Source organism: Lacerta agilis, chromosome 8 (genome assembly GCF_009819535.1).
Source record: "Lacerta agilis isolate rLacAgi1 chromosome 8, rLacAgi1.pri, whole genome shotgun sequence".
Lineage (NCBI taxonomy): Eukaryota > Metazoa > Chordata > Lepidosauria > Squamata > Lacertidae > Lacerta > Lacerta agilis.
In genome coordinates, this window is record NC_046319.1 from 46,405,070 (window position 1) to 46,419,737 (window position 14,668).

Here is a 14,668-nt window from a genome sequence, read left to right on the forward strand (position 1 = left end):
GCAGAAAAAATATTTCAAGATGAAGAAGAAGGGTAGTAGGAGTATGTTTAAATTTACCAAAAGGTAATATAATAGTGGTTGATATTTATGCCCCAAATGGGTCCAAGGTAGATTTCTTTAGAAAATTGGTAAAAGAAATTGGAGAATTTATAAACGAGGAGGAAATCATTCTATTACAGTAGGGGATTTTAATGGGGTCATATCACCAGATCCAGACTGGTCAAACAGGGGGGAAATGTACAGGAAAATTACCGGAAACGTTTCCTTCACACAGTTTCCTCATAGGGCATCACAGCTGTAGAATATCCTCCCTTTAGAATAGGGGTGGGGAATCTCAGGCCAGATGTGACCCAGGGACTTTTCCCTCAGCCCTCACCGACTCTTCTCTGTGCCTTCCTTGGGTGTTCTTGCCTGACTAGAATGTGTCCTTGCAGTCTGGCATTCTCTTGCTTCCCTGGATGGAAAGGGGAATGAGTTTACAGAACTAGCCTACTGTGGAAAAATAAAATTGGCATTTGATGCTCTTTTGCCTCTGGCTCCCAGAAGATTATCCAGAAAGGAAAGTCGGGCTCAAATAGTTATACAGTTTTGTACAAGGACAACGTAGCGCCAACTTTGCTGTCTTCTCAGCACCAAGTCAAAACCTTTCTGTTTGTGTAGACATTTTAGATGTTTTGTTTGCCCTGTTGTGTTTCACTGCTTCTTAAAATTGCTTTGACCGTATTTTATGGATTTTAGTTCATGGTTCCATTTATTTTTGTCTAATTTTGTACACTGGCCTGATACCTAACTGTTGAACTCTGATCACCTCAGCTATCACCTCAGCCTGGTTGGGGATAATGAAAGTTGGAGTCCAGCAACATATGGATTAACTAGGCTGGATGCTTTCAATCTCTTTGCAGAGGTGAAGAGGAGTAAGGGAAATATGGGAGCCAACAGCGGACTTCTGTTCATTTATGGAGTGCAGGGATAGCCAACATAATACCCTGCAGATGTTTTGAACTACAGTTCCCATCAACTCCAACCATTATGACCAATGGGCAGACATCAATAATAGAATCATAGAAGTGTAGAGTTACAGGGTGAGTCCTTTAAAAGAGGCCTCGTGGATACAGAGTACACCAAGGGTCATCTAATCAAACCCCCTGCAATGCAGGAATCACAGGTAAATAATGCCTGACAAATGGTCATCCAATCTCTGTTTTAAAAACCCCAATGAAGGAGAATCCACCCCTTTCCAAGGTAGTCCATTCCAGTGTTGAATAGCTCTTACCATCAGAAACTTATTTCTAATGGTTAGTCAGAATCTTCTTTCTTTAATAAATTGTATAGAGATATTTGAAGATATTTGAAGATGGCTTTCATAGCAAATCTCACTCTTTTCTTCTTCAGGCTAAAACCAGCTCCTTCAACTGTTCCTCATAAGGCTTGGTTTCCAGATCCTTTATCACATGGTGGGGCCAAAATATCTAAATGGTACCATGGCATGCCGTACCATGATTTTGTCTTCTGCGCCAGTGGAATTATAAGTGGCTGTTTCCTGTGTTACATGCTGTGTCAGCCATATTTACAAGTTAAGAAATAGTATGCTAAGAACAAAAGAAGTGTTTTCACATCACGGTGAGACTGCTTTAGGTGCAGCAGAGATAAAAGGAAATTGTATGCATTCTCCAATTTAAATTAACAAAAATGGGGAATATAATAATGATTTGGTTTGTATGTGTCAGTTCCAACTGAAAGGAGAATGGAAAACTAAATGACTAGTTTCTCCCTTTTCAGAATTGAAAATATATTTTGATTAATCTCTAGTAGCCAGATAATACATTTTTTCTTATTAGCAGAAACTCCCTCAAATGTACTTTGAGGAGCTGTAGAACGTAAAAGGAGGTTATTACCAGACTATGAAAGTAGCAAAATACTCACAGATTTTCAAAGCTGGAATAGTGGAAATGAAACTGCCTCTTCGAAGATAATTATGGGTTGCCCATTGGAGTGCACTAAGAAAAGGGTTAGGTTCATCTCTTGATGATAATCATGTTCTCGGTCTGTATTATGATATTTTCATTGAACCCCATACATGGCGGGCTTGGCACTTGTTCATTCAGCAATCCTACATTGTGGGAGCTACTGCTTTTAGTCAGTAATATTGAGTTTCAGTGGCACTGCTCTGTGCAGCAATGGTTGTGTACCCATGTGCATTCATTCATTCATTCATTCATTCATTTTGTTTGCCACTATTCCAGACAAAAAACATACTCAAAGCAGCTTACAACAAAGGAAACAGGAATACGTTTCAACCAAAACACTACAAAAACAATTTCCTAACATTGCAAAACAATAACATAGTAACAATTTCATAGTTAAATAACAAAACAAAAGCAAACATAATAACATACAAAACAATAACATGGTAACGATTTCATAGTTAAATAGCAAAACAAAAGCAAACATAATAACATACAAAACATATTTCAGTATTATAAATATAACAAGAATACTTAAACAACAAGCAGCACCCAATAGCAAAAATAACTAGGGAGTGTCTCAGTTTCACCTTAGTCCTGGAAACACCCCTTCCATGATTTTGCCCAGCGTCCCTTGCAAGGCTTCCAAGGGCAAGGGGTGGGGTAGCTGAAAACATAGAGCACATTGCAGTAGTCCAAGCGAGGGATAAATAAAGCATGCACCACTGGCGAGACAGTCTGCAGGCAGGTAGGGGTCTCAGCCTGCATACTTGATGGAGCTGGCAGACAGCTGCCCTGGACACAGAATTAACCTGCACCTCCATGGACAGCTTGTTAGCAGGAGCATCCTACTCTCATGTAGGACCCTGGCAGAGACACATGCCTGACTGGCATGTTCTCTCCCTCCTGGTTGATCATTTGGGAGCTTCAAAAGCTTTCTTCTGCCCGAACATCACAGTGACTAATGCCAAAAAGCATTAGCACACTCAGGGATCCACAGAGTCTTCTCAGCTTGCATAACAGACCTCAGCAACTCAGCATTTTGACTAATTACTTTATTTGCGTATAAACACACATGGAGCACTGCAACATGGCTCCCTCTCTCTCTAGCATCAGACAGCAAAGAGAGAAAGAACAAAGGACAATAGTTCCACTTCATAGAACACAGTAACACAAACATCCTGTCTCCGTCACTTCCCACTTTGTGGAATGAAAACATACCCTGTCATGTGATAGACAACAATCCCATGAGTGCAGACACGGGGAATGAATCTCCAACACAGCTGTGTATCCGAAATTACTCTTATTTTTCTACAGTAGGCTGCATTGCACCCATGTAAACATGAAAGGTTTCTGTACATGTGCAAACTCTCTCTCCAAGTAGGAAGGAGGCATTGATTCAATGAAGCATTCAGGGAGGGGATGGACAAGGACCAATGAGGAAGGTTGTCTCTAGGAATGGGCTACAGAGAGTCCTAAGGGCCAGAGCACAGCTCTTGGCCCTTGAGCCTGAGGTTTCTCACTCCTGACCCACACAGATAAGGTTTTAATGCTCACTCATAGCAATCCTAAAAGGAAGAGTTAGCCAGGTTTTTATTACTGTCAACCCATCAATAAGACAGAATAGAAAATATGAAATCACAGCTTCCATTATAACTAAATCATTATCATTTAAATGACAAGCTGAGAACTAGCAATCATAGTGGGGTTATTAGAACATTCAGATAGTATGTGAACTGTTTGATAATAAATTTATTGGTCACATCATGGAAGATACTCAGAGCAGTGCTTTTATCTGGCAGTACACAACGGTATGCAGTACCAGCAGCTTTTGGGAGGAAGGAGACAGGAGGGCTTTCAGGCCCTCTCAGAGCATTGTGCTTAATGAAGTTCTATTAAAACATGTAATTATTTTATGTGTAATTGTTTTTCCTCAAGGAAATTTTGTGCCCAGGGCAACAGCCCAGAGTACTGGCACCTTTTTTTCTAGAAACAAACCAGGAAACTGTCCCATTATGTAATCCCTTGGTCATATATATACCATATTTTTTGCTCCATAAGACGCACTTTTTTCCTCCTAAAAAGTAAGGGGAAATACCTGTGCGTCTTATGGAGCGAATGGTGGTCCCTGGAGCTGAATTGCCCAGGGGCCAAAAGCAGATTGTGCTTTTTATTTTACAAAGAGAAAAGGGAGTGTTGAAAGGACCCCACTCAGCAGCTGATCAGCAAGAGATCGGGAGAGAGATAAGAGTCCCGGCTCCCTTTCAGCCCCGCCCTCCTTTGTTGAATGTGCTGCAGAGGGAGGTTGTTTGTTTCCCCAGGACATGTGACTGGCTGATTAGATTATCTGTCTGGAAACTGTAGAAATGGCTCCCTTTCCTTAAGATTTTTCAGAAATGTGAGTTAAACCCCATAAAAATGGGGCTTTTCCTCTTTGCTTTTCCCCCTTTGCAAAAGGAGCTTTGCTTTTCCCCCTTTGCAAAAAAAGCTGCAAAACCTTTAGCTGATCCTCAAAAACAAACAAACAAACAAAAAACAACCCAGGGCTTTTCCCTTTGCAAAAAAAAGCTGCAAAACTTTTAGCTGATCCTTAAGAAAAGTCTTTTGTCTTTGCAAAAACAGCTGCAAAACTTTTAGCTGATCCTCAAAAATGCCAGGGCTTTTCCCTTTGCAAAAAAGCTGCAAAACTTTTAGCTGATCTTCAAAAAAAAAAAAAAGGCTTTTAGAGGAGGAAAACCAGAAAAATATTTTTTTCTGGGTTTCCTCCTCTAAAAATGAGGTGCGCCCTATGGTCCGGTGCGTCCTATGGAGCGAAAAATATGGTAAATACAGTGGTACCTCTAGTAGCGAACGGGATCCGGTCCGGAGGCCCATTCGCAACATGAAAAGCCCGCAACCTGAAGTGCCATATCTGTGCAGGTGCACGGTGCGATTTGGCACTTGTGCGCCTGCGCGAGCAACAAAACCTGGAAGTAACCCTTTCCGGTACTTCCAGATCACCACAGGACACAACCTGAAAAAACGTATCATGAAGCAAACGTAACATGAGCTATGTCTGTATGACTAGGGGTACCCAGTGTGGTGCCCTTCAGTTGCTGGACTACAGCTCCCATTCATCGCAGTTAGTTTGGTCAGTTGTCAAGGATGATGGGAGTTGTAGTTCAGCAGTATTTGAAGGGCACCATATTGGCCACCCCTAGGTTACACAGGCAGAAAATCTGCTGTCTAAAATCTTTTGACGGTAGAACATTCAAACAGGCCAAGAAAATGGCTCTATTTTATGCAGGCATCTTAAAAATAAAACAGAAGAAGCCTAAATCATATCCAACCATCACTAAAAATAAATAAAACTTAAAGAGAAAAGAAACAAAATCCAGTGGATTCAGGATCCTGGGCTTGCCTGTTGACAGTCCTTTGATATGCCAGCCTCAGTTTTTGACAGCAGAGATAAATCTCAATTAGTCACCACTGTCATCTGTAACTAACACATTTGTTGTTGTTCAGTCGTTCAGTCGTGTCCGACTCTTCGTGACCCCATGGACCAGAGCACGCCAGGCACGCCTATCCTTCACTGCCTCTCGCAGTTTGGCCAAACTCATGTTAGTAGCTTCAAGAACACTGTCCAACCATCTCATCCTCTGTCGTCCCCTTCTCCTTGTGCCCTCCATCTTTCCCAACATCAGGGTCTTTTCCAGGGAGTCTTCTCTTCTCATGAGGTGGCCAAAGTACTGGAGCCTCAACTTCAGGATCTGTCCTTCTAGTGAGCACTCAGGGCTGATTTCTTTGAGAATGGATAGGTTTGATCTTCTTGCAGTCCATGGGACTCTCAAGAGTCTCCTCCAGCACCATAATTCAAAAGCATCAATTCTTCGGCGATCAGCCTTCTTTATGGTCCAGCTCTCACTTCCGTACATTACTACTGGGAAAACCATAGCTTTAACTATACGGACCTTTTCCTCAACAAAAAAACTCTGAAGTGGAGTCCTCAAAGGGAATTTACAAGCACGGGCAGTTTCGTATTTGTGAAGTTTTGGTGATGACCACACATGACTGGGTTAAATGGTGGGGTGGGGAGTGGATTTTTCTAGAAGCGTGAAAGGCTTGCTTGCTTCCCACACCCTTCCAATATTTTTAATATGTTTTGTATCTTTTCTTATTTTTTGCAAAATATGCAAGCATTACAATCTGGCACTCTTAAAAAAATTTAATTCCACAGAGAAATAGACAAAATTAAAATGCACTAACATCACACTACAAAAATGGTATCAAGCTACAGAAGTGGGCAGACTTTAAACTCCGACCTAGTCATGTGTCAATGACTAGCTGAATTAAAATTTCCAGCCACATCTGGGTATATGTTGTTTTATTTTTCACTTTTTGTAAGAAAGACTTTCAAGGAGCATGCACTCAGGAACTGTGTTGTGGTTGTTATACTTAGTTAATCATTGAATTGCACAAGCAGCAGTGTGTTCTTAACTTCTAGGTATTCAGGCACATTCTCTCGTAGCCATAAAGGACAGGGTGGAATGACTTTTATACCCACCTCAGTTAAGCTGTTAGACGTTTTGCAGCTGCCTGCATCATTTAAGGAACAGGACTGAAGACAACTTCCTCTGGCCACATTCACACAACCATGCAAACTGGATTCGTCCAGACATCATGGCGAAAGCATGCTTTTGCTGTCAAGAGAGGGATGCGGGTGGCGCTGTAGTCTAAACCACTGAGCCTCTTGGGCTTGCTGATCAGAAGGTTGGCGGTTCGATTCCACACAACGGGATGAGCTCCTGTTGCTCTGTCCCAGCTCCCGCCTACCTAGCAGTTCGAAACACGCCAGTGCAAGTAGATAAATAGGTACCGCTGTGGAAGGAAAGTAAACAGCGTTTCTGTGTGCTCTGGTTTCCGTCATGATGTTCCGCTGCGCCAGAAGTGGTTTAGTCATGCTGGGCACATGACCTGGAAAGCTGTCTCTGGACAAACATCGGCTCCCTCGGCTTGAAAGCGAGACTGGACTTAACCGTACAGGGTCCTTTGCCTTTACCTCTTTACCTTTGCTGTCAGGAATAGGCATCATGTCTATTTTCATTTACTTATTTCTTTGAAAATTTATGCTCCACTTTTTGAAGAAGTTCCTCCACAAAGCAGTTTACAATCCAGTCAAAAAAACCAACTCCCACCTGGCAACAAAAGATAAAAATATGAAATGCCCCATTACAATAAAGACCAGCACAAAAAGTGAAATACTGAAATGCAGTAGAGTATTAAGCATACAAACATAGGAAGAGCCCTGCAGGATCAGGCCAGCCCAGCATCCCATTCTCACTCCGGGCAACCAGATGCCGGGGAAGAGTGAAAGCAGGACCTGGGGGCGAAACAGCTCCACCCTTCCCACCTGGGGTTTCCAGCAACTGGTATTCGTAAGCATACTTCCTCCAACATTGGATACAGATCATAAAAGCAATGCTAAGACATCAAAACTCAAAAAGAATTAAAAACTGCAGGGATAAAATAGACTAATTTGGGAAGGCTTTGGAGGAAACAGAGGCTTTCAGCAAATGTCAAAAACGTAACTATGTTGGGAGTCTTGCTTCTGGAGGAACGGAGAATTGCCACGATGCTAAAAGCACATTCTTGGGTCACACGCTAGGGATGTGGCCCTATTTCTGTTAGCCTGGCTTTCTCCTCCTGTGCAGTGCTAGAATCCCCAGCTTTTGTGCTAACTATAGAGTGCTGCTCAAATGTTTGCGCAAAGGTGTGGGGGCTGAAAGTAGACAGAGGCAGCGGAGAGGCTGGTGCCCATTAAAACTGGTAGGGCGTAAGACAGGGAACCTGGACAGTAGGAGGTGCCAGAGCTAATGGCAGGCAGAACCATCTAATTCTGGTTTTGTCCCCCATCCTCCTCACTGCTGAGTTGTACAAGGTGAAACACAGAGACTAAGGAGGGGGAAGCTGACAGCCTGGGCCACCCTGGACTGGCTGTAAGTAAGGTGACAGCTGGCTGAGCTTGGTGGGGCAGTACCCCTGTTTGCCCTAGTGGGTTGGTTTCCTCTGGGCAGAGGTATTCATTCAAGTCCTGCCCCTGTTGGTATTTGGGCATGCTGGCACCGTTTCCAATCTTCCTTCATTGAGAGAGACTCCAGATATGGTCCAAATTGCAAGGAAGACTCTAGACATCTTCACCTGAATGTGCTTAAGATCGCTCTCAAAGTGGGAAACTTTGAGACAGAGCCAGTGTGGAGGAGGACATTGGGGGCAGTGTTTGTCTTTTTTGCCCTTGGCCCCCTTCCTCGTTTTTTTAACCCACACACATTAATGGGGATGTCTGAATAGGACTTAAGTTTGCTCTTAACATTCTGACAGGGTGATTTGTGTGACTGTCACAAATATTATTTCCAGAAGGGTAGCCTTGTCTCTGCTGTTACACCAAAAACAATGGAGAGTCTTGTGGTGTGTTAGTCCCCATCTGCACTATACACTTTAAACTGATTCATAGCACTTTAAACAGGCATGGCTTCCTGCAAAGCATCCTGGGAACTGTAGGTTGTTAAAGGTACTGCGTGTTATTAAGAGACCCCTATTCCCCTCACAGAGCTACAATTCCTTGCAAAGAGGTTTTTAAACCTTTTTGTGGGGAGAATAGGGATCTCCTGACAATTCTCAGCATCCTTAACAACCTACAGTTCCCAGGATGCTTTGGAAAACCATGACTATTTAAAGCGGCATAGTACAGCAATAAAAGTACAGTGGTGCCCCGCTAGACGAATGCCTCGCTAGACGAAAAACTCGCTAGACAAACGGCATTCGCTAGCGGAAGGCTGCCCCGCAAGACGAAAATGTCAATGGGGCTGCCTCGCAAGACGGGGGTAAAAAATTTTGTCGCGAAAACCTCCGCTCTGCATTGACGCTTCGCTAGACGAAAAATTCGCTCTACGAAGACACTCGTAAATGGATTATTTTCGTCTAGCGGGGCACCACTGTATAGTGCAGATGGCGCATAGCACATTTAATGTGGCAAGATTTTGTCAGGTGCATGAAGGAAAGCTTTGGCAGTTCTGTGAAGGAGAAAATTGTAATGTGAGTATTGAATGGCAATGAGATGCATAAAATTAAAGTCAGTGATCATTAGAACACTGCTTAACATACATTTAAGCTGGATGACAGACGGGCTAAAAACACAGGCACAGTCAGTACTGTACAGGATTCCTCTTTCTAAGGCAGGGAAAGAATGTGATCCATTAAGTGCACTCTCTCAGAATACATGGTTTAGCTTTTCATAAGAGAGATGGCCGTTGGGTTGAATGACAACGTGCTCTCGTTTTAGAAATTCTCTTTGAATACTGTGGAATTTCTGTGTTGCTTTTTTGCCCTTTATCGCCCAGAGAGAGCCCACTGTAGAGTTTCTAAGATTAGATCCTGTCACACTGTGACAGCGGAATCATATGTTCTACTAAAGTCAGTTTCACCGGCAAAATAGGGCATCTGTTAAAGGGATTGCAGTCAGTATATAAAATGTATAACTTTGTTGGGTGTTTTAGATAGCAGCCATCTCATTTTATTAGGTGGTAGAAGGTTGAAGGTAGAATCCAGTGCTAGTCCTACTCAGAGTTGACCCACTGAGTTAATGGACGTGACCTGCTTAGGTACATTAATTGTAATGAGTCTACTGTGGAAGGACTTGGTTGGATACATTTCTAAGGGTGCAATCCTAACTTCACTTTCATGGGAGTGAGGCCCATTGAAATGAGTAGGACTTACTTGGCTAGGGCTACTTTTCTCATATTTTCATATGTCACAGGAAAGAAATACAGAGTTGGAATAAATTTATTGATAGTATTGAATACTTCCATAATAGAACAGCTTTTCAAAATGCAGTTTTCTTTTTCATTCATCTAAATTAGTTACTTGTATTTTACAAAGAGAAGTATTATCATGTTATTAGCTGTGACTAGAATAATTTACAGGCACCCTCCCAGTTATGTGGGAGTTGTGTTGCTGCATGGATAGGTGAAATTGTGTAAAGTGGGGAGCACATCACTTTACTACATAGGCCGCATGGCAAGGAGAGCGAGATATTCATGTGCACCGCCAAAGCGGCTACTTTCCCTCTCTCTCAGGGCCGCTGCCCAGCACACCTTTCCTCACCCCAAGCCTTCCTTCCAATCCCTCCTAGGCAGTGTCCCTGAGTGACTTCTGAGCCGAAGTTTGATTTCCTCCTTCCCTTCCCATTTGACCCAGCTGCTCTCATTGCCCTTGACTTCTCCGATCAGCTCAGCTAAATTATTTATTATTAATTTATTTATTAGATTTATACGCTCACACTCTTCCCCCACCACTCATTTTCTCCTCCGTAACCCCGATCCCACCTTGTTTGGAGATGGATTCGCACCTCTCCTGCTGGCCCGGGGCAGTGTGACTGATGGAGCACTGGGTCACTCATTCTCTAGGCTGCACTCAAGAGGCACTTTATGACCCAGCGGCTCAGCAGGCAGGCACTGATCCCATGTGCTCCTGTCCTTTCCCCCTGCCTGCCTATTGTCTGAGGCTGAGTGGCATAGTAGCGGCAGCCAGGCAGGGCACACGGGTGGTGGGGGCGCTCCTTTCCCATTCACACCTTGGCACTGGGGATGAGCTGGCATGTGTGTGTGAACATGCACCCCACAGTGCCAGGAGTGGAGATCTGAGCCGCAGGTAGGAGTGGCCAATCAATTTGTTTATTTATTGTCCAGAACCCCACATACATGTGGTCATGCACAAGTCAATTGTGTGCAGGGGGGGGCACCTGTATTTCACACATAGGATACAGTAGTAGTTTGAAATGTTTGTGCAAACCCTGGAATATTTGACTTCTAAAACAATCTCTTCCTCCAGAATCTGTTAGGAACCTGGCAACTAATCGTCAGGTCTTCCATGTTTGGTGATTTAATTGACTAGAGGTCCTTTTAATTTGACTAAAACGATGCCCACATTTGATCGGCCAGCGGATTTCAATTAAAGAAGTATAGTTTTTTTAATACATATATAAATGATTGGCTTTTGTAGAACATTAAGTATGTAACACAACAGCCCTAATCTCTTCCCCCTCTCCGGTAACTGGTATCAGGTTATACATCAACGTGAATGCTTCTTACCTGTTCATATAGATTATCCAAATGTCCATCATATAAGGTCCGGGGGGACAGCAGAAAAACTGTTTTATCTGTCACAGGCAGTCGTTTCCAGAGAAGAGTAGTCCAGGCCATACTATTTATGATACTGTAACCTTATTTGCAACAGTGCTTTGGAGAATATATCCTTAAAACCAATATCATTTGTATAATGAATAATAGCACTTGGTTTTCATTCCTTTTATCACTTTTAAATTATGAGTTATTTTCTCAGCGATCACCAATCACCCAAACATTTTGTGCCATAAATCCAGGATAGTCTTTGTAAGGCCTTCCAGGCCTTGAACTACAATTGATCAGCTACTAAGAGAACAATCAATACATCCTTTGTCTTTATATCAGCCATTTAGGCCTCAAATAGGAACAATAAGCACTATTGGGGTGAGTAATCCATGGGCTTCCAAATTATTTTGGATATTTCCAAGGACACAAGTCCCCCAAATGTCTAAATTACTGGGCCATGACTGATAACAAGTCCCCTTAGTACTGCCAACATCATGGCTGAACCATGGACAATGTGAAACTGGCATCTGATACCACCAATGTATCACTTTTAAGGTGTTTTCTGTAGTATAAGCAGAGGCGGGATTTACCTGAGCCAAAAGCCATAATTTTTTTTCCATTGTGTCTCATCTATACCTTGCCCTTGAGAAAAGGTTGTAATTCTTCCAAAATCTCCATTTGGAAACTCCATCTTCTCTGTATATGAGAGAGGACGGGGAATGCATTTTCCAACATGAAGCCAAGTGCAGCCCTTATCACCTAATAGCAGAGAAATCTAACCTTTTTTACAACTTGGCTTTTCTCTCTCTTATGCAAATTAATGTAGATTGCATTGAACAATCAGTTATCTCAAATGCACATAAGCAATTGATCAAGATTTATTTAAACAGATACATATATTAAGAAAAAATGTACACTAAAATGCACAAGTTTTTCTGTAGACCTTTTTTTTTTTGCAAACCTGGAAATGGGACAAACTTTTTTTTTGCAAACCCTGGAAATGGGACAAACTGATCTTAAGACAGGAAGAGTTTAAACTGAAGAAAGAAAAGCCAAAAGATTGTTCTTCTCTACTCAGTGGTAAATCCCATTGAATTCAGTGGGACTTGCTCCTTAGTGAGGGTTTTATCCAGCCAAGTCCTAGTCATAGCAGACCCATTGAAGTGACTAAACTGAAGTTAGTTGCACCCAGTTACTTCAGTGGATCTGCTCTGTGTAGGGCTAGCATTGAATACAACCCTGCAGTCTGAAATATTTTCCCTTGTTCCAACTTAACTTTTTTCCCCCCTCCACTTAGGTTGAGAGGATCGTAGACAAAAGGAAAAACAAAAAGGGTAAATGGGAATATCTTATACGGTGGAAAGGTTATGGGAGCAACGAAGACACCTGGGAGCCAGAACATCACTTGTTGCACTGTGAGGAATTTATCGATGAATTCAACGGACTGCACGTCACGCGAGAAAAGCGAGCAAAGCACGGGAAACAAGCCAGCGCGCCAAAATTTTTACGTGAGAGCAGAGCATCGCCCCTCGACAAAATACCACATAGGCCATCTGACTCTGGGAAGAGCAAAGGGCTGCCCCATAAACGGAAGCGCATGGCCCCATCATTTCAAAAGCAAAAAAAGGGTTACGCGGCCAAGCCAGCACCTTCAGGAGACAGGGCTGCTAAAACAGTCTCTTACCGGACTACTCCCAGCGGCTTGCAGATTATGCCATTGAAAAAGCCACACAACGGCTTGCAGAATGGAGATGCCAGTTATGAAAAGGATTCTAGACATTTTGGGAACGGCCCCCCAAAGCCAGACTTGGATTTAAATGAACCTGAAGCGGAACCTGATTTGCCTGGAGTGTTGGATGTGAATAATGAGCCACCCGTCTTGAATGGAATTGGTAGGTGATGTTTCTTTTAAGCATTAATTATTATTATCATTATTATTTTATTTGCACAAAATCATGCCATGTGTATTAGATAAGTTATATGTCTGCATATGTAGTATGTTACAATATTGCATATGTAGTATGTTACAATATTAACATGCTAGCATAAATGCAGGCGGAAAAATCTACATGTTATTAATACATTGCTTTATGGTGTGATCCTATAGTTTCCTATGCAAAAATATGTCCCACTGAATTTTACAGGACTTTCTCCCAGGTTAGTTTGTATAGCAGAGCAAGCCACAGCTTGTTGGACTATAATAATAATAATAATTTGTTTATTTATTTATTTATACCCCACCCATCTGGCTGGGTTTCCCCAGCCACTCTGGGCGGCTTCCACCAGAATGTTAAAATACAATAATCCAGTGTTTTTCAACCACTGTTCCGCGGCACACTAGTGTGCCGCGAGATGTTGCCTGGTGTGCCGTGGGAAAAATTGAAAAATTACTTTATATATAGTCAATATAGGCACAGAGTTAAATTTTTTAACATTTTCTAATGGTGGTGTGCCTCGTGATTTTTTTCATGAAACAAGTGTGCCTTTGCCCAAAAAAGGTTGAAAAACACTGCAATAATCTACAACTACAACTCCCATCAGCCCCAGCGAGCATGGCCAATGTTCAAAGGTGGTGGGAGCTGTAGTCCAGCAATTGGCAAGCGCCACATTGGCAATCCCTGGTGTATAGCATTGCAACCTAAATATTTCAGTATGATATTACCTTAATCTATCCCTTTCCTTTGGAAGATATGTCAGACTTCCCCTTATCCTGTCTTCCCTATTTAAAGCAGCAGCATTTTAACTATTTATTTATATTTTGATACTTTATATAGCGCTCAATCACAATTATCTCTAACTGGTGCACAAGTAACCCAGTACAACAAAAAATTAAAGTCATTGAAAACTATAAATTCGAGCATCTATTTTTCAGCTAGCCTGGAACACCCAGGAGCCTTGAAACAATATTTTAGTATTTTCCACCATCATTGGGGATCACCTTGACGTGTCCATAAATGTGCAAAATGGGAAGCTTAATGAGCACCAGTTGTAATGCTTGGTGCTCTTGAAATCCATGTCATGCATATATGATGGTGCTCTTTTTATTATTGTTACATGTTCCAATTAGTTCTATTTATGTCCCTTTGCATTGTATGTACAGGTGAGAAGCAGTATTCCTAAATCCCTTCAATTTTCTTCTCTAGGCCACACAATCTCACTATCTTCACAGCCTCCTTATATGGGAGTCTTCTCTGACCTCCAACTATTTTTGCTAACCATTTCTCGAGCCTTTTGTCTTTCTATTACATCCTTCCAGAGATTATGAGATCAGGGCTGAGCACACTGTTCCAACGAAGGATGTCTATGCAATATGTGAGATTCAGTGTGTAGAGTCTTTCATCATCCATCGTCTCTCAGTGTCTTTAACGCTCATAGTGCTCGCTCAGCAGAAGTTTTGAAATTGTCAGGGCAATCTTCTGCTGGAGCTTCATTTCAGACTAAGCAGTATCAGATTGCCTTGCCAGGGCCCTTTTTAGGACACAGAGAGGCCTAGAGGCTGAATATTCATATGGTCCTCCTGTTTCTTCCCATTGCATCTCT

At 42.3% G+C, this 14,668-nt stretch overlaps 1 protein-coding gene across 1 annotated transcript in view; it reads left to right on the top strand.

Annotated features, from left to right (window-relative positions):
* The window catches only part of CDYL2 (chromodomain Y like 2), a 62,246-nt gene that overhangs the window by 26,676 nt on the left and 20,902 nt on the right, over positions 1–14,668 (top strand). The window contains exon 2 of the mRNA XM_033157185.1: positions 12,426–13,020. Within this exon, the coding sequence (XP_033013076.1) occupies positions 12,426–13,020 (595 nt within the window). The remainder of the gene's footprint in view (positions 1–12,425; positions 13,021–14,668) is intronic.